Source organism: Poecilia mexicana, unplaced genomic scaffold (genome assembly GCF_051168715.1).
Source record: "Poecilia mexicana isolate PSO_F unplaced genomic scaffold, ASM5116871v1 scaffold_15, whole genome shotgun sequence".
Lineage (NCBI taxonomy): Eukaryota > Metazoa > Chordata > Actinopteri > Cyprinodontiformes > Poeciliidae > Poecilia > Poecilia mexicana.
This window is the reverse complement of record NW_028263384.1, coordinates 6,475,919-6,499,056: the sequence shown is the minus strand read 5'-3', so window position 1 is coordinate 6,499,056 and position 23,138 is coordinate 6,475,919. Positions and strand designations below refer to the sequence as shown.

At 39.2% G+C, this 23,138-nt stretch overlaps 3 protein-coding genes across 3 annotated transcripts in view; 1 reads left to right on the top strand and 2 right to left on the bottom strand.

Moving 5' to 3' along the window:
* Positions 1-271: 271 nt before the first annotated feature.
* On the bottom strand, positions 272-3,926 carry borcs7 (BLOC-1 related complex subunit 7). Its single transcript, XM_014984878.2, has 5 exons — positions 3,632-3,926; positions 2,095-2,157; positions 1,695-1,738; positions 1,594-1,614; positions 272-1,490 (listed from the first exon to the last, which is right to left on the bottom strand). The coding sequence occupies exons 1-5, from the start codon at positions 3,761-3,763 to the stop codon at positions 1,439-1,441; spliced, it is 312 nt and encodes a 103-aa protein (XP_014840364.1). The 5' UTR covers positions 3,764-3,926; the 3' UTR covers positions 272-1,438.
* Positions 3,927-5,026: 1,100 nt separating this feature from the next.
* cyp17a1 (cytochrome P450, family 17, subfamily A, polypeptide 1) lies at positions 5,027-10,717 on the top strand. The gene is made up of 8 exons (XM_014984877.2): positions 5,027-5,526; positions 5,622-5,760; positions 6,404-6,639; positions 7,178-7,264; positions 8,187-8,405; positions 9,054-9,223; positions 9,327-9,430; positions 10,017-10,717. Exons 1-8 carry the CDS (start codon positions 5,218-5,220, stop codon positions 10,295-10,297), a joined length of 1,545 nt encoding a protein of 514 aa, XP_014840363.2. The 5' UTR covers positions 5,027-5,217; the 3' UTR covers positions 10,298-10,717.
* A 1,030-nt stretch (positions 10,718-11,747) lies between these two features.
* col13a1 (collagen, type XIII, alpha 1) overlaps positions 11,748-23,138 on the bottom strand; it is a 42,652-nt gene continuing 31,261 nt past the window's right edge. Inside the window, exons 22-25 of the mRNA XM_088013161.1 lie at positions 21,796-21,831; positions 16,856-16,942; positions 14,052-14,090; positions 11,748-13,497 (exon numbers count right to left, since the gene is read on the bottom strand). Of these exons, the coding sequence (XP_087869287.1) occupies positions 13,465-13,497; positions 14,052-14,090; positions 16,856-16,942; positions 21,796-21,831 (195 nt within the window). The 3' untranslated portion in view covers positions 11,748-13,464. The remainder of the gene's footprint in view (positions 13,498-14,051; positions 14,091-16,855; positions 16,943-21,795; positions 21,832-23,138) is intronic.

The following is a 23,138-nucleotide window of genomic DNA, read 5'->3' as shown; positions in this document are numbered from 1 at the left end:
AGGGTGTGCAGATTTATGGGCTATGATGGACTGGTGACCTGTCCATGGTGACCCCGCCTCTCGCCCGTTGACCGCTGGAGATAGACACCAGCACCCTGGTGACCCCACTACGGATGGATGGATTTATGGAGCCGGGTTTTGGCAGGTTTTCTCATCCAGTAATAAAAGAATATAAATGTCACATTATGTGTGTAAAAAGTACTTTCTACTTTTAATGGGGGTGTTAAGGCTGTGGTTTTGACTGCAAAAAAACAAAAACAATCAAACTGGATCAGCGTGAAAAGACGTTCAATATTATTTAATTTTAAGAAACACTGAATGCTGAAACAAACATCTGTTTATTGATATTTTAACAGTTTAATTGGTTTCATCAACACATTCTGGCACGACCGGCCCTTTAAGAACAGTCAGATTTTTGATTTGGCCCGAAATGAAACCGAGTTTGACACGCCTGATCTAAACCTTCAAATTGAATGTTGCACCCAATCCCCATCTACTTTCTTCTTCTTCTACTAAACGCTCCAATTTGCATTATTTGCTGTTATTTTAACTGATGTGGCCAAACCGGCTACAGGTGGTTTGGCATTCTAAGCGGTTGTGATTCCTTCCTGGAGGAGGACATAGAGTTGAAATAAAACGACCATCAGCTAATCAGACTCGTTTTACTTTTCATCAACGTAGAACTTAGACATCAGCTTTTTCATTTCTGTTTTGTGTCTCTGCTCTGTCTTCTCAAACCACCAGTCGTTGTGGGAAATGGTGTCTCATAGTGAGCCAGGTTCCTCTGAAGGTTTATTCCTGTTAAAAGGGAGTTTTTTTTTCTCTCCACTGTCGCTACATGCATGCTGTAAAAGTCAATGACAGTGTGTGCTCCCCCCAGTAGACGGGGGAGGAGTGAGTCCTGCAAGTCAATGACTCCATCCAACCTGCTGCTGGGTTTAAACTAGTCCGATAAGGGACTGAACTTGTTGCACTATTTGACAGGATTTGACTAGGATCAAAATTACATTTTATATAACGTGCCTCCAGATAATGTGTTGTAAACTAGCACTGTATAAATAAACTGAACTTAATCAAAATTTGTGTCCAGACTCCAGTGGCATCCTGAAGAACTGCTTTCTTAACCATCTGAAGTGACTAATCCTGTCCTTCTCATCCACTGAATGAAGCTCCACAAAAACACTTGACTTCTTTCATTTAAAAATATCAAACACACCAAACACATGTAACCAGTCCAGCTGTGCAATTCATCCAAAACCTGCCAAAAAGCCAACTGATCAAACATGAATGTGACACATAAGCAACCGAAGAGCCAGTTCTAGCGACCACTGTCTGCACTGCAGCAGCAAAAGCTGAGGTGATGATCATACAGGCCAGCAGGGGGCCTCTGGGAGCACCATTACATTAACCCCTGTGATGGCGGCGTTGTCATCCTGCATCACTTCAGCAAATGCGTCAGCTGGTCCTGGAGGTTCTTTGAGTGCTCCACACTAAGGGACAAAGGACAGTGAGAATACGCCGTGGCTTTGTGTTATGGCTTTACTCAGAGATATGGAGTACAGCCTAAACAACGCTGGGTATGCTGAGACGTACTTCTTCTGGATGGCCTCCTGCCTGAAAGGGGAGACACACATGCTTTAACTGTTTTTTCCTCCACAGCACCGACTAAAGTGAAGCAGCTGAGTGATACTTACTGGTATTGTAGATGAGTTGTTATGATGGACATTTTTCTCAGACTCTGGAGGACAGACAACACAAATGTCTCCAGTTAGCTCAAAGAACAAGGTTTCCCCCAGAAAACCTGCTAAGCCTGGTTGGTGGTTGGGCGTTAGGGCAGTCATCCATCCAGTAGTCCATCATGTTTTTGAGTTAAAAAATGTTTAAAGTTGACGTGAAATTTGAAAATATCACTTGATAATTATGTCTTATTGAAAGATTGGGAGATTAATAACTGAACACCAACTATGAAGTCTTAAAAAAATGCAAACAGTTTTTAAAAATTTAAATAAATAAGTAATGCTAAGCCTGGTGGGGGCACAAGTAAAGCCCGCCAGGCTTATAGTACACTGGGGGAAACCCTGAGTAAGAACTTACATCTTCAGAGTGCAGAATGGCATCCTCTTGGATCACCATATTCCTTGCTGCTTGGCCAAGAAGCTGAAAGACACCAATAATGAAAACATTATTGACAAAAAAAAAATCCTTCATTTCAGTAACTCAAACATTACAACCCATTTTGGGTGATCAATTCAACTCAAGTGGGGAAATAGTTCTTCACTGCTAGCAGGCCAGTCTCATATCAGCGCTCCTCAAAGCCAGGATGTTGTTGCATTTTGCAGAATGTGGCTTGCCACTGATTTGCTGGAATACGTAGGGACGTCCCTGAAAAAGATGTTGCTCGGATGGCAGCACTTGTTGCTCCAAAGCCTTTTTGTGTCTTTCAGCATCAATGGTGCTGTCACAGATGTGCAAGTTCCCCATAACACACTGGCACAAACACTCCCCATAACATCACATTAAGTCAAGTCCCAAAATAAACACGTAGGTCTCAAGCCAAGTACAAATTATTTATTAAACTGTATAACAATGTATTTTGTGAACATGTAGGAATAAATATGCCTGATTTCAACTGAATCTAGAAAGGTACAAGTGACATTTTTAACAAAACAGATGATTCTCTGTATTTTTGATATATTAAGAAAACTTAATATGCGTTCAGAACATGCTCTGTGACTATGTGACGCAGGTCTTCTTCATCCAATCAGAGAATCTCTAGTAAATACTGGGTTCTCTTGAATGAGTAACAATAAATCATGCTGCAACGAGCTAAGCAAAACTGGTGGGCTTAGGAAAATACAAGAAAACTTAAGGAAATAAAAACTTGAACTTTGTGGCTTTTAGTAAAGCAGACAAATACCTACTCATCACTGTCCATTTTTAATCAAGTCAAGTTTATTTGTATAGCACGTTTCAGCAACAAGGCAGTTCAACGCGCTTTACATTTTAAACACAAAAATAAAAAGTCATAAAAAACACACCAGTCAACAATTGAGAAACCAGTAACAAACATTATATTTGTATGAGTGCCATCAAATGAATCAGTTAATATTTCTTTTTATTTATCTTATTTTTAAATGTGATCAGTTTTACGTAGCTTGTCTTAAGATCCACTGGCCGATAACTTCTGAAGGGTTTAACTGAAGTGCAAAAAATATATGTTTAATTGAAATATATTTCACTGTGTTTTGTGTTTGTCTTTTTAAAACTATAGTTGAGGTTATCGGAAGACATTGTCAATAATGTCTTTCGATTATACAGGCAGCATATTTTAAAATTTCCTGTTGACATTTTTAACACAAAACACGATGGGCCGCTGGTGGACTACCCTATCTATTTGTATGGGAAATGTGTTGCTTAGCAAGTAAACATAAAAATATACACAATTCGGGTGTACTCATGAAGAACTGCTACAATATTATTTTTATTAAAGTCCATATGTTGGAGCCTGTTAAGACGCTTTTAGAGTAACGTAGCTATCCTTTTATTTTGTAATGTGTCCTTGTTTCCGGTGGTTGTCCGGTAATGTTCAATAGTATGACGAAAACAATAATCAAAGCGAGTGTTGCGTTACCTCTTGGCTGCGGGATCCTTTCAGCACCTGGCGGGTCAACGCAATCACGTCCCCGCTACAGGAGCCCACCTTGTCGGATAATAATCCTTTAACAGACTGGCCGAACCGCGGCTGAGAATCAGCTGACGCCATTTTCCTTGTTACAAAAAAAACAACGGCAACCGGAGAGGTCCTTAATTGAGAAGCAACGCGTTCATGAGGCGCCTGTTCGGTTCACATTTTGAGTCTGTCGTCCATTCGGTAGTTTACCGGTGTTCTCCTCTGCTCATACATTAAAATATTTGGAAACAACTACATAATGAAGCCTTAATTACTAAAAAAAAAAGACTTTAAAAAATATATTCTATTTGAAAAATATCTAAATAATCTGGCTTATTATGTAATATTAAAACAGAATTGAATTTAACCTTAAAGTTTCCTAAGAATTTCCAGGAGTATACACACATGAGCATGTGTGTGTAAATCCACAGCTGATTGTTAATTAACGAGGTCCATTCTTTGTGGCTAAAACATTTGGAATTCTTGCAGGAAGTCTTTCTGCAAGGTTGAGGAGTTTTGATGGCAATTTAGACCACTCTTCCAAAATTGTATTTGTGAGGTCAGACACTGATGTTGGACAAAACAGTCTGACTCACAGTCTCAGTTCTAATTCAGTTTAGTTCAGTTCAGGATTCTATCCATGCAGGTCAAGTTCTTCGACACTAAACTACCTCTGACTGAAGAATATTTAGAAATGAAGACATTTCATGATTGATCTTCTTGCACAGGTCATCCATGTTAGAATTGACTTCAGAGCGATCCTGTCTTCTCCTGATGTTAGTAGCAGCAGTCTCCATGACTAGGTGCTGAATTAGACAGATTGCAGAGAAGAATAAAAAGCTAAACTCGCACTACTGTCTTTGCCTCACTTGGTTTCATCCATAGGATGAGCTAAGTGTGGCCCCAGCACTGGACAGTGAATGTAACTCTGTATCTGTTCCTTTTGTATGACATGTATGGCTTGTAACATTTGATCATTTTTCTGCATTAAAGCCTGTTTTTATATATGACCAAATCTCATTATTTCTAAAGGTAATTTACACTGAGGGGTTCTGGTCGGGTCCTGAAACTGGTAAATGAACCACGGAGGTGCAAAAATGAATGAACTCCAACACCATGCATTTCAGTATTACAATGCCTCCTCAACCATGTGTTATTTTCTTTCACTTCACAATTGTGTGCTACTTTGTAGTGGTCTGTCACATACAAAGTGATAAACCCAAATATACTGGGCTTTGCGGGTGAAACATGACAAAAAGGAGAAAAAGTTCAGGGGGTGTGAACACTTTTGGGAAGACATTTCATTACTTGGAATAGAACATCGTTTTTTTGAAGGGCATAACAATGGTTAAAAGTGGCTTTCTTCAAGGATTTCATCAGACAAGTGTCTCTTATCTTTGGTCTGTCAGAGTCAAGGCTTTGGCCTTGATGTGGTTGCATATAAGTGCAGTGCCGCATGAGCTCGAAGCCTTCCTTCACAGCTTCTCCCTGCGATGCATGGCCACAGGTGAATCAGATCACTCCGTCAGGACCCTCCACTCACAGATATGGCTTGCGTTTTTCTGATTGTCTTTGCTATCCTTGTTCTGGTTGTGTTGACGTGGCAGCTGAAAGTCAAGTCCTCGTTTGGCTCCCAGGAGCCCCCTCACCTCCCCACGCTGCCTTTAATCGGCAGCCTGCTGAGTTTGCGAAGCCAGCATCCTCCTCACGTGCTTTTTAAAGAGCTGCAGAAAAAGTACGGACAGACGTACTCGCTGATGATGGGCTCTCACAGGGTAGTGATCGTCAACCAGCATGTGCACGCCAAAGAGATCCTGCTGAAGAAGGGAAAGATATTTGCAGGGAGGCCAAGAACTGTGGGTACCGTTTCTCTTTGTGTGTCCTCGGCTTCATCTCTCATGCTGACGCTGTCCTTTGTGCTTTTGTTCTGCGTGCCATGTGTATTTCAAAGGTAACTACAGACATTCTGACCAGAGATGGAAAAGACATTGCTTTTGGAGATTACAGTCCTGCCTGGAGGTTCCACAGAAAAATAGTGCATGGAGCTCTTTGCATGTTTGGAGAAGGATCTGCCACCATTGAGAGGATGAGTGAGTACAGATCACTACACTTCCTTTAATGTAACAACATGTTGAAATATAGCAACACTGATTAAAAAAATATTTATTCACGCATCTAGAAATTCTCTCTGGCGTTTATCCATACAGAGTGCCTTTGTGTGTGTTTGTTTCTAATACCTTGTGGGAACCATTTTCCTGACACATACTACGCTGTGGGGACCCACTGCTCCCTGTGGGGACCGAAGTCTGGTCCCCACAAGGGGAAGCGTTGTTTTTGGGTCAGGGGTCAGATTTAGGACTAAGGTGTGAATTGAGTTTTAGTTAGGGTTTGGAATGTTATGGTTAGGGTTAGGATAAGGGTAAGGTTTATGCTGTAGAAATGAGTGGAAGTCAATGGAAAATCCCCACAAAGGTAGCCAGCCAAACATGTGTGTGTGTTTGCACGTGTGTGTGTGCATGTGTGTGTGCGTAATGGAGTGGAGCAAAGTAGGTAGGAGAAATGTTGTGCACTCAGTTTTTTTTTTGGCATATCAGTTTTTTGGAGTGAACACAAATCACTTTCCTCCAAAGTGATTTGTGGTCCTGTAGTGTTAAAATGACTGAAACCTATTAAGTTTATCTACTGGGCAGAACTGGACAGTAACTGAACATGCTGGACCTGTGGTGTGCTCAGTCTGTGCAGAGGCCCAGTCTTTGTGTTCCACTGTGTCCGAGGCAGCGGCTTTGGGCCTGGCTCTGGATCTGGCCCCTGAGCTGACTCGGGCCGTCACAAACGTGGTCTGTTCCCTCTGCTTCAACTCATCCTACGCCCGCGGAGACCCAGAGTTTGAAGGCATGCTGCGCTACAGCCAGGGCATCGTGGACACGGTGGCTAAGGACAGCTTAGTTGACATCTTCCCCTGGCTACAGGTCAGCCGATGTCAATGCCCCACACAGAGACAGCTTCAGATGTGGGAAATGAGGTTGTAATCAGAAAGACACGTGAAGTTACAGCTACATAAACAATAAGAATAGTACAAAAATTACAACAAACTAAATTAGCCAGAAACAGATGTTTCATCCAGTTTGAACAAGAGTACATTGAGGTAAATTTTCTCTCATGATAACTCATAGAAACATTAGCCTTAAATCTCTCCAACTTCCATTAAATGAGACCAATATGTTTAATAATCAAGTTATTAAACTGGTTTGAGGGTCTGATCAACAGCCATGGTAAATGTTTAGGTAACAAATCATACAGAGTACAAACTCAAGTTCTCCAGTTCTTTACATCATTGGGTTTAAGAGGCAACCTGCTTTGTTGCTTTTAAAGGGCAGTTTGTTTCACCTTAACACCTGAATAAAAACACGTACAAAAAATGTCTTCAGTAAATATTGAATCATATAGTAAAGATAATTTGAAACATGTTATGATCAAAACTGATTAACGTCTGTGTCTGTGGCCCAGATTTTCCCCAATGCAGACCTGCGTCTTCTGAAGCACTGTGTTTCAGTCAGAGACAAACTTCTGCAGAAGAAGTATGAAGAGCATAAGGTAGGCACTGATGTTGAAACCATTCATGTTGGTTAGAACCCATATTAAAACTGCACAAAAAGTCCTGGTTTCAATTGAAACGAAATGCAATGTTCCAATTAAACTGACCGTTACATGAATGGGCCACTAGGTCCACTTTGTAGCCTATTATGTTGCACTTGACATATCAGCCCTCAAGACAAAGGTTTGGTCAGCCCTGATCTAACAATATGTGTCTTATTTACTGCTGCTGCACTGCCTGTTATTGGCTATTAATATTCGAGTAAGAATAACAAGTAAGGTTTATTGACTAGAAATGCAAACTACACTGAAGAAAAATATAAACACCCCATGTCAAATATTGTTGACACGTGTAGTTAACAACTGTAAATGAGCATTAGATGACATTTTGTTGAACAAAAGTAATATTTCTCTTGATTTCTGTATAAGTTTTAATCCAACTTGCTTCTCAGTGAGCGTTACTCAGTTAGTTGGATTTTGTTTTACTCAGTGCATGGGTGGGGCATGTCCAGTGGTCGATTGGACAAAATGAACAACAACCTGACAGTCCTTGGACTAGGGACAGTAAAAGGCCACCCCAAAATGTCAAATTTTGTCACAAGTCATGACACCTCAGATGTCCATCAGAGCAGGAGCTGCAGGGCTCAGTGTACATTATCAGAGCTTAAAAATAAAAACAAAAAAAACTTTTTCCTCTTTATTTTCCCCCTGAGTGATACGACCTCTCATCTCCTGTTTGTTTTGACTGTGTGTGTGTGTGTGTGTGTGTGTGTGTGTGTGTGGGTGTGGGTGTGTGTGTGTGTGTGTGTGTGTGTGTGTGTGTGTGTTTGTGTGTGTGTGTGTGTGTGTGTGTGTGTTTGTGTGTGTGTGTGCGTGTGTGTGTGTGTGTTGCACACCGACTCTTTCCTTTCCCGTCTCCCAGGCAGACTACAGCGACAACGTCCAGAGAGACCTGCTGGACGCCCTGCTGAGAGCCAAACGCAGCGCTGAGAACAACAACACGGCGGACGTTGACACGGCGACTGCAGGCCTCAGTGACGATCACCTCCTCATGACTGTGGGCGACATCTTTGGAGCCGGTGTTGAAACCACCACCACTGTGCTCAAGTGGGCAGTAACATACCTCATCCATCATCCAGACGTAAGCCACGAATCCCCGCTCTGTTTATTCTGAACTCTATCAAACTTTCAGTACATTTAATGCTGCTCAAGCTGTTACTCTTATTTAGTCCTCTAGATGGCAGTCATACTATAATAGATGAAAATAGGACAACGTTTTCGGATATGTGCAGATGTTAGTCTTTCTCAAGTTTTACTAATGAAGACCATGTTGACGTCCCCTAAGAATATATTCAAGCTTTCATTGTTGCAGTGCAGCATGCAACAAATTATTTTATTTTTATCAATCACAACTCACTATTATTGGTGCATCTAATAATCCCTTTGAAATACATTCAGTTTAAAGTTAATTAATGATACCTCACTTGTTAAATGAGGTATTAGTAATTATAAGTTTCTAGGAACTTAAATTATTAATGGGGCTGGAGCTCTAAACATCTCACTGTTAAAAAAAAACAAAAAAACTTCTCATTTTTACTGCACGAAGCCAGATTTGATCACTTCATTTTTTCTTTAATTCTATCAACATCAAGCTTGATCTAACGCCGTAGAACTGAGACCAAACCTTGTGAATTTCTAATTGAAATGATTTAATTTTGAAATGGGTGCTATTGGTTGGAATGGTTTTACGATTCAATTTTTTTGTTTGTTTGTTTGTTTGTTTTTCCAGGTACAGAGGCGAATCCAGGATGAGCTGGACACTAAGATAGGAGCAGATCGCTCTCCCCGCCTCAGAGACAGAGGCAGTCTGCCCTACCTGGAGGCCACCATTAGAGAGGTGCTACGGATTCGCCCAGTTGCTCCGTTATTCATCCCTCATGTGGCACTAAGTGACGCCAGGTAGAGTCGATATTGTCGTTATTTAAAACAATATTTACCTCCACATACTGATAATCCTTTCAAGCACATCAACAGAGTGATTTGAACTGTTTCCTCTCATCAGTATCGGAGATTTCAAAGTTAAGAAAGGAACTCGAGTCATCATCAACCTGTGGTCTCTCCATCATGATGAGAAGGAGTGGAGCAATCCTGAGCACTTTGACCCTGGTGAGACATCTGACCTCCAAACATCCAAATACTCTGTAGCTCAGAGAATAGTTTATAAGTCACTGAACGTTTTCGTACCACAACACGTTAAAGATCTGCTGTTGTCGTATCAACCTTCCAGACCTTTTCAGGTCTTCTGGGTCTGGTTCTGGTTCTGCTCTGCGTCCCCAGAACCAGAACCAAACATGGAGACGCAGCATTCAGCTTCTATGCACCACAAATCCAGAACAAACTTCCAGAAAACTGCAAAACAGCCAAAACACTGAGTGCCTCTAAATCTAAAGCTTGAACTGCCTTGTTGCTGAAATGTGTGATACAAATAAACTTGATTGATTGATTCTGGGTTGAACAGCCAGTCTGTTGATTAGTTTGAGCACTGAGGCCACCTAGTGACTTGTTTATCATTCAACCATGAATAAAGACACCAGTACTAATGAGACGACTGACTCACTCTCAGTCGTCTAAATTGAGAGTCCTGGTAGTTTGACTGAACCATTTTTTTTTTTTTCATCTAGGTGAGTAGCTTAGTTCTCCTATGAACAGTTCTGATGTCCATCAGTCCAATCCTGCTGTCTTCCTCTTGCAGGTCGCTTTCTGGACAGTGAAGGCACAGGGCTGACCATCCCGTCATCTAGCTACCTGCCTTTCGGCACCGGGATCAGGGTGTGCTTGGGCGAGGCCCTGGCCAAGATGGAGCTCTTCCTCTTCCTGTCCTGGATCCTACAGCGCTTCACCCTTTCTGTCCCACCAGACCACTCCCTGCCTAGCCTGGAGGGCAAGTTCGGCGTGGTCCTCCAGCCAGTCAAATACAAAGTGAAAGCTACACCCAGACCAGGCTGGGAGAGAGCAAAGAGCCAGATGTGCTGAGAGCCGATCCATGCTCCACTTTCTGCTTCAAACCCAGAGAACAGAGTTAAGAACGAGCCAGCAAACAGAACAGGCAGCCATGCTTTGCACAGATAACATTTTCCAATATATAAAATCCATGAATATATCTTTGCAGAATAAACCACATAAAAATTGCGCCTGCAATCTGACATACAGGAACTGAACACATTTCCTCTTCTGTGGTATTTCACTGAACAAACCTGAGGAGAGACGTCTTTTCACTCCAAAACACTAACACAGACTGTCGTTATGCTACTTTAAAGCACAATTGTTACCTTAATCTGAGATAATGTACTAAAGAAACTTTTTGTGTTATTGTAGTAGACTTGTTGCTGTACTTCACTTTTTTTATGCCTCAAACATTTAATGGAAACATTAAAGTCAAATTGTCGATAAAAATCTGTTTCGATTATAAAGTTTGTTTACAATGAAGAAGCTCGATCTGAACCGATCTGATACGGAGCGAAGAGGAGTGGCTCTGCTGACTCTGCACTTAAGGTTGAATAAAGTAGAATAAAACAGAAGGTAACTCTTTATTTTACAGGGTGTGCATAACACTGACATGGCACTGTCATAAACATGACATAACATCTGTTTTATACATGAAGGAGTCTTTATGAATGTTTATGACCGTTGTCATGAAGTGTCATTTGGTAAATAATGACACTTTTAATGCAAAGTTGACACTTTTAATAGACGTCGAATGCGAGTTTTAATAGAATTTTGCATTAAAGGTGTATTTATTTGCCAAATAATGCAAAATTGACACATTTAGTGGAGTTTTAATGCAACTTTTAGTGCAGCTTTGTATGAAAGATGGAACTATTTACAAAATGACACTTCATGAAGACATTTATGAAGTTATATCATGTTTATGACAGTGTCATGTCAAATAACGCCCCTTCAAATAAAGTGTTACCGAATAGAACAGATTTCTTCCCATGGTGGAAACTGTTTTTCAGAGTTCTCTTCACTCTGGATGCATTCTGAATGACACTGAACCCTAAAACAGCCAGGATCAAACTGGTCACAGATTATGATGACCATAATAATCCCTGACCTTACTCTACAACCCTGTAAATAATGTCAGAATTCAATACAACTGTTTTTCAGATGTCTACCATGTCATAGCTCTGGATGTTCTTTTTAGTGAATAATGCTTAAAATCACAGAGGACAAACATGGGCATCAGGACACTGTATTTGTCGGAGTCTTTTACCTTAGAGTTAAATACAAATATAATTATAAGCAATATAAAATTTATAGAAAAATATTGAGGGATGAACTCAGTCCGCCTGCTGCCACCATTCTCACCATAAGCATCTGGTGGTGTTTTCGACAGATCACGCTCAGTTGTGCAGGTTTCCTGTGCAGTTTTAAAAAGTTGATACACCTCAAAATAATAATAATAAAAAACAAGTCTGCATGATGCTCTTTACTATTTTAATTTGGTATTTATTGGGTATCCTTATGTACATGTCAAATTGAGGACATTTTGGGTTCGGAAAAAAGCAGAAAAATTTTATATGAGAACAACAATGAAGTCTTGCAAATCACATTAATTTAAAATACAATAAACACATTTTTTAAAAATTGTGGATTGCATTTAAAAACCTCGATAGACAAATTCATTAACATTGTAAAATATAGAAAATTACCAAAAGAAAATAAAAACTTTGCTGCAATTGTTGCCAACTTCACTCCCTAATAATGAAACATTGTACATATTTTGTGAAAAAAAAAAAAACAAAAACAAAAAAAAACTTTATACGAAACTTGGCAACTCTAAAAATGTGCAAAGATCCAAAAGGCCCAGATGTATTTGTTACTTTGAAAAGCATTTCAGCTTGTATCGCACGGGCCTTTTGACAAACCAGCTGCCATTATGCTCCAAGAGCGAGGACAGGCAGTAAGTAGTGCTACTAGTGAACCTTGAAAATAACACTCAAAACTGAATCCATTATAAGGTCTGGTATGAAGCAAAAAAAGAGAAAAATCTGCTAGAAGGTCATGCGCCTGTGACCTATAAAGTATCAGTACCCAGGATGCATCCCTCGCTCCGCCTGTCAGAATCAGAATCACCCCATTGACCAGTTTGTGTTCATAAACAAGAAATCTGACTGTATTTGTTACTTTGCTCTGAATAAAAACATGCAGAAATGTACGCTTAAAAAAAGGAAAAACATGACATTAGGAATACGTCTGTGTCTTTTTCTTTTTAATGAAACAAGACCTACTTTTTCTGTTATTTACTATGGCTTTGCATTCTGAATTCAAAAGAACGACAACAGGAGACATATCCTATATGCACAAAACATATGAACGCGAACCACGTTTCACTTTCACATCCAGCGGTTTCTCATTCTAGTTCTCAACAGTACTTTCCACACCGCAGGGAGGCTCAAGCCCAGTCCGGAATCAAATGCCCAAATTCCCACACCAGCAGTCATTCAGCTCTGAACGAGCCTGAAATCAAAATAACAAACTTCTACAGTATATTTAAAAATCAACACTTTTTAAATACCTTTAAATACATAGTAATGAAATTGTAAAATATTTACAAGTATAGACATAAAATGTAAAACACATCAGTACAAAAAAAAGAAAGAATGTTAAAAATGTCACCAGTCATGACATTATGCTCTTTATGGAAATAGCACAAATGTTAACACAAGTTAATGTGCAATAGCTGCACAAAAATAATCTTAATCAGACTATATTAATAGGAATCATGATCGCTTTTTTTTTTTTTTAGGAAACACAAAATGTTAATTTGTGTGGCGTGCTGCTCGTAAGAAGTCTTTATCAAAAAGTAATAAATAAATTCCATTCCTCGATTTCGCTCCAACTTCAGCGCCGTAGGTCAAAGATAATTTAATCAGAAAACAGAAAACGATAACAGAAGACTGGAGAGAAATCCTCAGACATCGTCTCCCTGTGTGCTCCTCAGCTGGATCCTCGGTAACCTGGTGCAGGATGCTGGCATTCCTCTGCCTTTCTGCATCCCAGGACTCAAAAAGCAGGCTTTGTGTTCGTCAACAGGTTTGACAAAAACAAACAAAAAAAAAACAAACTCCCAAGACGTTTCAATATCGCTTCAAGTTTTTTCTCCTCTGGCTTCACTAAGTTGTCTTTGGCAGGCAGCGCTACTTTCTAGCCAGTTGGAAAGGATGTTGACCCTTCAGACAAACAGGTCAAAACAGGTTAATCATTAAGCACTTAGTTAAAAGGAAATATTTCATGTGCAGTTTTCTTTAGGTGGTTAAAACTTTCTCTCAAAAACACACCAGCTGTTTTTGCAAATGCTCAATTTCCTCAGGTTAAACGTTGTTCTGTGTAAATGTGCCTTCTGCTTTTATAGATGATTTTTTTTTTTACGAGATAAAAGATGTACATGTTGCAAAGTAGAAAACATAAGATGGAAAAAACATGAAACATTTGCTGATATTTTTTTTTTGGTCTGTCCATTTTCTTTTTTGGATTGATGGCTATAGCGGTGCATCGCTGTGTAGCTGCTGGGATTAAGTCTGTCTATATATATATATATATATATATACACACACACACACACACATAGGGATAAGTAAAAAATAAATAAATATATTCTTAACAGACACAAAAGCCATTCCAAGGTTATGATCACTGCAAAAGAGAACAAATTGCAAGATATGTTAGTGGTGACGTTGCAATCTACATAAACGTGAGACGAGCACTAAAACAGAATCACACTTACTTTATTCCAGCAGCCTATGACCGGTAAGCCATCATCCCCCTGGAGACAGAAGACAAGGGAAGAAAATCAAAGGTATCGTTCCATGATGAATTATGTAAAAACTTGCAACAATGAATGTAAGAATTATGTTTACGGCTCTTTGTTCGGCTAAATGACAGTAAAAATAAACTAATGTTCTAAAGCTACTTTCAAAAGTATATTTGAAACATGAACATCCATAGAGAGTCAAATGTGGCTCCAACTTTACTGACTTTTTTGAGTTTTCCATATGCATGCTATGGATAAAATGTCAGTGTAAATAACATCTATCACAAATGTTGATGCATTTCATGAAAAAACATTCAAAAATACTTTTGTTATCTAAACAAGACATTGTTGGATGTTAAGCAGAATTTTCATTTAATGCATTTTATTTCCGCAGTAACTCACGGAGAGAGTTAGTAACTGTACGATCTGTGCACACGATCAGCACAGCTCTGACCATACGCATTTCCATTTCTCTACAAGCCCGTAAACGCAGCATGATGGGCGGTAGAACATGCCCCATCAACCCATCTGTATACTCTCACCAGAAAAATTGTGTTGACTCTCTGTGTTCAGGGGGCATATTAGTTAGTTGGGGTGGTAACTTTTCTGATTGATCTGATTGGCCAGATTTTTCAGATCCGATGACAGCAAGCAGGGGATCTGGCCTAATAGGAGAAGAGGAGCGGGAGATGTGACATGGATTCAAAGTGTAAAAGGAAGCGGAGAAAGATGGAGAGGAATAAGAAGGTGAAGAAAAGGAAAGATGGAGCCCTCCTTAATACAGAAATATGTAAATATATTCTTCCATACTTGGTGAGTTGTTTTTATTTATTGATCAGTTCACATAGCGGTTGCCTTGACCTACCAGTTCACAGCTTCCCGATGAGCCTCTTTACCAGCTTTCAATCTGGGATGTTCGCTGGTGTTTTGCCTTCTGAAAATATTTTAAAAGATCAACTCAGACCTTCCCTTGCTGGCTGGGGCGTCGATGGCACCGCTCACCTGGAGTTACTGTAATATTGTATTTGTTGTTGTGTTCATATTTTCTTTCAAGGTTTCCCCCAGAAAACTTGCTAAGCCTGGTGGTTGGGCTCTAGGGCAGTCATTTCTTCACTGGACGTTGCCCCCCTTTCATCACTGCTTCCCCCATTGGTAAACCTCAGGCCCCCTTGAGATTCAAATGCATTACTTCAGCCAACAATTTTGGTTAAATCATATTAACTTTGCCTTAACCATTCTGTTTTAGGGTATTGCAAATTAAAAAGTGATTTTTAAATATTGAACTTCAATCAATCTCATAGAACTTTTGAATCTTGTCTCCTTTCTTCCAGTAGAACTTACCTGTGTCCTTATTACAACCCAATTTTCCTGGAGTATTATTCCAGGTGGCGCTGCTGGTTTCTTTCACTCATTGCAACTTTAACATCCTCTATCTGGGTTTCAAAACCTTTAAGAAAACCCGCCCTGCACATCAGAAATGTCTGACACACAAACACCAGGCCTTTGACACATTTGGACAGAATTTGTTTTGCCTGAGTCTCTGTGGTAAGTTATGAGGAAAAAAATGTGATGCCCCATGCAAGCAATATGCAGTTTACCTGAAAGATGCATACTTTTGCTAAACTGTTACTGCAGGTCTTTTGAAAATTTTACTAACAAGTTTTTTTTTCAGTTGAAGTGCACATTATACACATATCAAAGTTAGAAGTTTTTTAAAGTGGTTTCATGTCACAAACACCTGGAATCCTAACATTTTGAGATCTGCTTTATGTCAGAATTTAAATGTTCTGTTAATGATATTGTTAGTGTCGTTAATACGTTTCTGTGTACGTGGAAGAAATCCTTAGTGATTAAAAAAATGCTTGTTAGTTTAAGTGAGATACCAGAATAGATATGCCATAATTATAAAAAGCAATCATGTAAATGTTTGTTCTTGTTAGAGGAAGAAGTAATATTTTTGTTAATCATCTTTTTTCCTTTGGCAGTAAGAATTATACACAGTGCAGACATGCTGAAGATGTAACAGGAAAGGAAGAGGACCATACCACAGGACAAGGGGCATCCAGCCCATCCAGGCCTGGCAAGCCTGGTTCACCTTTGTCCCCTTTAAAGCCTCGGAAACCCTGTTTATGAAATCAGCCATTTAAGATCCATTGCTGTAGCTAAGGTGTTGCAGATCTTCCCTCACTGAGTAATGAAACGAAGTGCTCCATTCAATCAAATGGCTGCAGAGTCACTTTAAAAATGGGCTCCAACTGATGACAACACTTTTGTTAATGAAAACCGTTTTTGCTGCCTTTTTGGAAGTGTTTTAAAATTGACTTGGATTATATTTTTCTGAGTTGACTCCCTCTGCTCCCCAAACTGGTATCTCAACTCCAGAGAATGGCAAAGTAAAATAAATGCTAAAGAAGTCTAACATACTTTGGGGTTTGTGAACACTCACCAGGAGTGACGGGCTCCTGACCGCCTCTTTATGAATAAAGAGGTCCTCAAAAAGAGTTTTGGCCTTATGTCTAGGCAAAAATGGTTTGCTTCAAATGTATATCGTTGGTTTATTCTAATTAAGGTTTATTGATATTAACTACAATATCAGTTGCTGCCTTCTGGTAGGTATGAAAACCTGACCAAAACTTTTCTTGTTTTTTTATAGTCAATAAAAGAGCAAGATGATTTCTAAGTATAAATGTTCAGGGTAACCAAAGCACTGTGGGATTTTCCAGAGTGGTAGTCCTTCCCTTTGCCTCTTTACTTTCCACATTGATTTGCTGACATACCAAAGGACATGGGGCATCTAATCCAGGTGCTCCTTGGTCTCCCTTATCCCCTTTGGCCCCCCTGTTGCCTTTCTTGCCCCTTTCTCCCTGCAAACAACAGTGTATTTAAAAAAAGACACACTTTTATGTCTCTGAAGTACATTTAAAGCTGCAGTATGAAACTTTTATTTAACTTTTTTACATATTTGTTGAAACTGTCACCATGTCATGACAGCATAACATGAGAGAATCTATGAAAAAAAAATCAAGCTCGTCGGAACTTCTTCCAGTGCTAACTCGAAACAACGAATTGGAACCAGGAGGTGTGTCTTAGCGCTGTCAGTCATCCTCTTATTTGCACTGCTTACCCCTTGCTCTTTGCTACAGCTTCTTCCTGACAGCAGTGGCTGTCATGAATGCTCAGGCAAGCCAGCATGGCAAAGGATAAACAGTCATCCTGAAACATTAAGTTGTTTCTCTGTCATTAACACTTTGAGCAGCACATACACAAGTTGATTGACAGCACTAAGACACTTCTGCCTCTGATTGGTTGTTTTGACAGAGAGCGATGCATTTCTTCACATGGCAACGGTATTGATAGGAGGTGGAGGAGCTAAATTTTTTCACAGCCTCACTGTCTCAACGCAGTGACAGTTCTAAAAAATATGTAAAACAATTTTTTTTGTAAAAGTTACATTCTGCCACTTTAACTTGGCATACATGGAAAATAAGTTATTTCAAAATACTACTTTGATGTGAATTTTTTGAGGTATTTAAAAGACATTGATTTCGTGAAGCATTTCTGGTGTGAAAGGAAAGTAAGCAGAAGGAATTAAAAAGGGAGGTCAAAGGTACTCATTTGGTGAGCAGGGTTCTTATGAAGTGTCTTTGACATGTAAGTGATTAAACAACACTTATAACAACACTTCTTGGCACATAGCTTAATATCATCCACATAGAGAGGGATGCAGATAGTGAGATGTGCATCAGAACGCCATCCATTAACAGCTAGCTGTAGGCGTCACTGCCAAAATGCAGTGCACATGTTTCCTTCTAACCTGCTGGCACAGAAAGAGGACTTTTTAAACCTTCGAAGTGTTAACTGGAGAACTTCTAGAAGTATGATCATCAAATATGATTTGATTCTCATTTTATCATTTAATATACACATTCCTTTCTGTATTTTTCATCAGTAGTTAAATTACATGCCAATAGTTTGACGAAAGAGGTTAATTACGAAGTAATTCAGCTGTAAATTTAGGCTATTTTGTGGACAAATTCATCTTCTTATATCAAAATGGGTAGACCAAGGTCACAGACAGTCTGTAGGTTCCTTACCTGTGACCCATAATGACTAAACTGCATAAGAATTTTAGGGAACTGAAAACTTAACAAGCAAATATAAAGTAAAACAAACATCCTGGACCCCCTCCAATTTGCTTATTGGACCAACAGGTCGGTGGATGATGCAGTCAGCCTGGGACCACAATTCATCAGGCACAGTTTTGACTGTCTAAGGACATGTGCCAGAATCCCGTTTGTAGATTTCAGCTCAGCCTTCTAAGCCATCAGCCAAGCCATCCTCCAGCTCACAGCATCAGACCTTCGCCTGCAAGTGGATCACCATCTCCCTGACTGACAGCAACAACAAATGAAGCAGAAGAGCATCTTCTCCTCCACAGGAACAATCAGCAACGATGCCCTTGAGGTGTGTGTTCTTTCTCCACGTCTTGTGACAAATCAAGAACCTACTACATGAGCTCCTGCTCCTCTTCTACACTGCCATTATTCAGTCTGCCTTGCAAACGTCTAAGATTGCCTGGTTTGAGTCAGCCACAAAAGATGACATGGCCAGAGTGCAACGAGCAATGAGGTCCACAAAAAACATAAACAGGACCGTCTTTCCCTCCATTCAGAGTCAGAAAAAGGCCAACTAACATCACTGCAGACCCCACACATCCTGGACACAAACTATTTAGACCTTTAGCTATTTAGAATGCTACTTGAAAAAAATGAAGCCACCACAGAGACAGATTTTTCCCCCCAAGGCTGTAAAAAATGTCTCACACCAAACTGTATAAATTTGTATTTAAAATGTATGTAGATTGAGAGTAAAGCAGAACCAAAGCCAAATGGTTTGTCTGTGTGCACAAACGTGGACACTAAAGCTGGTTTTGATTAAATAGAGCAGTGTTCAGTATTGGTTATTGGTTGTAACCCAGCTGTGTGCAGTTTGGTAGGAAAACTTAAACTAACTGAACACTGTATTAATGGAGTACCCTACTCACCAAGTGCACGGCTGAAGGAGTGGATGAATCATTCATCTGGCCAATACCATCAGTTGTTGGCAAGATGAAAGATGAATATTGCATAAGCAAAATTTCAATGCAGAATTGTTAATATTTATTTATGTATTGCCAATTTCAGGTAAATAATAAGGATTGGGATTTGGGGGAGAAGGGAGTTTAAAAGAAATAGCTACTGTTATATTGAGAAAGGTGGGGAAAAGGGAGGTCTTAAAGGAAAAGGATTAAATCAGGAATATGTTAATGTGGAAAGAGGATGAGGAAAAGAAGGCCTGGGTTTGTAAGAGAAAGGAGGGCAAACCCTGCAAAAGCAGTCATAGGGCAAAGAACAAGGTGAAGGAAGGGAAAAGGGGATAGGAAGACCTGCAGAAACAAAGGAAGACAGGACAAATGGTAAAAACACCAGTACTATCTCCCAGCCTTGATTTTTTTTTTTTAAATATCTTCATTAAAGAAGTTAAAATTGGGTAGGTTTATTTCATGTGTCCCATTGTAATTTTGGATACTCATAGAAACCAAGGCCAGTTGAATGTGCTGGGAGAGCTTATGAACCTCAAGGATAGGAGTGGAAATATACATTATATATGTATAATGTATATTATATATATTTATATATATTAATGAAACCTATTTAAAGAGGTATACACAAGAGAGGAGAGTGACTATCAGTTTCTTAGCAGCCAATATTTCACTAAGATGTTCTGTATAAAATGACAACTGAAAATTGTTTATATTACACATATATGTGTGTTGCCTAACATGTGTACTTATTTTATTTCATTTCATTTTTTGCTAGGCTATTCGAACATATTCTAAGCAAACCCACATAAGTGACGTGCGGTGAGGTTCATGACTGGTGAGGCACAGACTCCTGGGTCAGATCAGATCCAAAATCAAATACAAATGTTATATTTTAAAAATTGACCATACCGAATTAAAGCTGCTAACAATATAATAGCAAAAATAAAAGAAGATTTAATAAGGTCACTTTTTTTTTATTATTTGACCTCTCTCTTTTCTGATTAAACTGAGAATCATGTATGATCTTACCTTTATTCTATAAGACGTCCATATACCTATCCTTCTCCACAAATACTCTGTTGTAAGAAAACATCCTTGTTTCTATTTATTTATTTCAAACACACAAAATGTAAAAGCAAGAAAAGAAAATTAAAACAAATTATCATGCCCATCGGCATGCAATTTAACATTATTTGTTCGAAAAGGAGCAGGTAGACGACGCAAGATCTTATGATTTCCTGCCCCTCTCATATTCCTAAACATTTAAATCTCCCCACCAGATTAACTCTCAAATTGTTCCCACTTTAAGTGACACTTAAATCTCTCATTCTCATCCTTAAATGTACAATTATTTATACATTTTTAATATGAATAGCAGTTTTGGGTTTTGAGACACCCATCCTATACAACATATTTCTCAATAATAAAAAAAAAAGCTGGTTTATATTTTTACTTTTTTTTAAACTCATCACTTAATTCATTCCATTAACACAGATATACAAACACTCTTTTGGGTTTGACACGTGACATGAAGAGAGACAACAGTGGGAATGCGTCAACTGCCAACTTTATTCACTTGTGTGATTCAGATGTGAGGCGTAGCACTGAACTGTCTCACCCCAATCGTCTTTCATGTATTTCAACAGGCAATGCATAAATTCAGTGATTTTGACCATAAAAATGTTGAAATTACCAATAAACAAAAAAATAATTCATAGAAAATTCAAGTGGACAAACTGGTTTTCTCTCGTCATTGTTAGCATCTATTTTACTTCTCATGTGTTTCTTTTTACTTATCAGGATTACAGGTGAGGCAGTGCCTCACTCGCCTCCCCTGACCGCACGTCACTGCCACGTCACTACAGTACGGGTTTGAGGTCATATTCAACATTGCTGCTGCTTAGCTGATCAATTTTATCCTCAAAAAAATGAGGATGCAACCAACTTTAAAGCTAAGTCACTAAGTCAAGCAAAGTTCAAATCAAAATGTCAAGCAAAGTTGAGAAAATAAAAAATAAAAATAGGTGAAACGTTTCTCTCTCTTTTTTAGTCACTTAGAATGACCAAAATTATTATTTTTTCTACATGTCACAACATTAAGAGACAGAATTTATCAGAGATTTATTTAGTAGTGCCAGATGATCTATCACGGCCTCAAAAGGAAAATGCATTCATCAATGAAGCTAAGTCACTATCAAGGAAAGTTCAAATCGAAATGTCAAGTAAAGTTGAAAAAAAAAAAAAAAAACTTGTGTGATACAGGATTACTTTTAAAAATGTCTTGTTTGTTCTTAAAATACCACTTTTAGATTCTCACTATAGTACACTAGTTCTGTCAGGACGAATGGGACAGAACCCCAACAAACAGCTGTGAGAAACACGTGGAAGGATGTCCAAAACATTTAAAGTTATACAGCTCAAAGACAACACTAAGAAATACTAAGGAGATATATGCAAATGATTGTGACATTTTGCAAACAGAAATAATTGAGGTAATACTAACTGACCAAAAAAGAAGAGAAGTTTGAACTGATTTAACTTCAGACAGTAAGACAGAAAAATGTGTCTCTTTGTGGGTGATGCAAACTTCTGGTTTCAACTGTAATTGTCAATAAGAAATTTGTAATTTCTTACCCGATTCCCTTTCAGTCCTTGTGGTCCTTGCAAACCCTGCAAAGAGAAATGTGAAATAAATAACACTTTTAAATCTGTAATCATACTCAATACATTTGAATTTGTGCATCAAGCAGCGTTGTCAGTAACACAGCGGGTCCCACAAGGGCCGGGCTCCTGGTCTCCTACCACAGCTTAAAGCCCGAAGAGGAGTGAGTCGGGGAAATGCTGATTTAAAAGCCGAACGTGACAGCTGCAGTCTGGGAGCGCTTTGGATTCAAACTGAATGACTGAGGTGAACAACTGAACCTGTGGAGCCGCTATGTTGTAAAACAGTAGCAACTAAACAATACAACCAGCATATTTGTAGCTAAACTGTATCTATGTAGGTTTCCTTGCTTGGGGACCGTCATAGTGACAGTCCACAATCACTGAGGTGCAGTGGCGTTTCTGATATGGGACACATGGGCCACCGCCCAGGGCGGCATCTTGTGGGGTGCGACTCCTCCCCCCAACTTCAACCAGAGGATCTGAATGTGAACGGTGCCCTTGTTAAATGTTCTTTTGAAATTACTGACCACTGGCAGGGTGTATTTGCCTACTTATGCAATTGTTATGCTATTAAAATGACAATATTATCGTTTATCGCAATAATTTGTGGGACAATTAATTGCCCAGCAAAATTTGTTATTGTGACAGGCCTAGTTTCTCTGGTCAGAGCCAGCAAACTTCAACACACCTGCATGAGTGTAACATGAGAGCTATAAAAGACTTTGTAAATGGCTTTGTATTTGCATAGCACCTTATCAAGTCCAGAGGGCCCCAAAGTGCTTCACAATACAGTCACCCATTCACACACACACACACTCACACAATTGAAGGTGGTAAGCTACTGGATAGTAGCACTGATAGTAGCCCTGGGGCAGTCTGACAGAAGCGATGTAAGGGCTTGAACTGACATGTCGAGACAATGAAAATTGCTAAACTCAACACAAAACCAGTCAATGCAGTCCATGTATAATCAGGCAGTTTGTTTTTTCATTTCAGACTTTTTTCCTTTTTTGTTTATTATTTCAATGGAAATAAAATAAAAAAAATAGACTTGTTTTTTGTGTGTTTCCTTTATTAAACCAAAATCAGATCTTTTTTTTTTTTTTACATAAATACATATTACAAATGCTGCCTTTCTGGGGTTGTCAGACTGTAGCGAGCGTCTCACTTCATATTCCTAAACCTTGAGGTTAGAGGTGCTTAATTGCACTCCTGCATTCGAAACAGCGGCCACTGGAGCTCTGACTCGAAACGAGCAAAGAAGTGGTTCAACTTCTCCATTTATTGAGATGACACTTTCAGCTGCTCCATGG

Excerpts from the sequence above, each read along its gene's own strand:
- borcs7 (XM_014984878.2), bottom strand. The coding sequence starts at position 3,763 with ATGGCGTCAGCTGATTCTCAGCCGCGGTTCGGCCAGTCTGTTAAAGGA. Across the intron at positions 2,158-3,631 it reads AAGGATCCCGCAGCCAAGAG|CTTCTTGGCCAAGCAGCAAG; the intron begins GTAACGCAACAC and ends GGTGTCTTTCAG. Across the intron at positions 1,739-2,094 it reads CCATTCTGCACTCTGAAGAT|AGTCTGAGAAAAATGTCCAT; the intron begins GTAAGTTCTTAC and ends TCTGTCCTCCAG.
- cyp17a1 (XM_014984877.2), top strand. The coding sequence starts at position 5,218 with ATGGCTTGCGTTTTTCTGATTGTCTTTGCTATCCTTGTTCTGGTTGTG. Across the intron at positions 7,265-8,186 it reads AGAAGTATGAAGAGCATAAG|GCAGACTACAGCGACAACGT; the intron begins GTAGGCACTGAT and ends CCCGTCTCCCAG. Across the intron at positions 9,431-10,016 it reads TCCTGAGCACTTTGACCCTG|GTCGCTTTCTGGACAGTGAA; the intron begins GTGAGACATCTG and ends TTCCTCTTGCAG.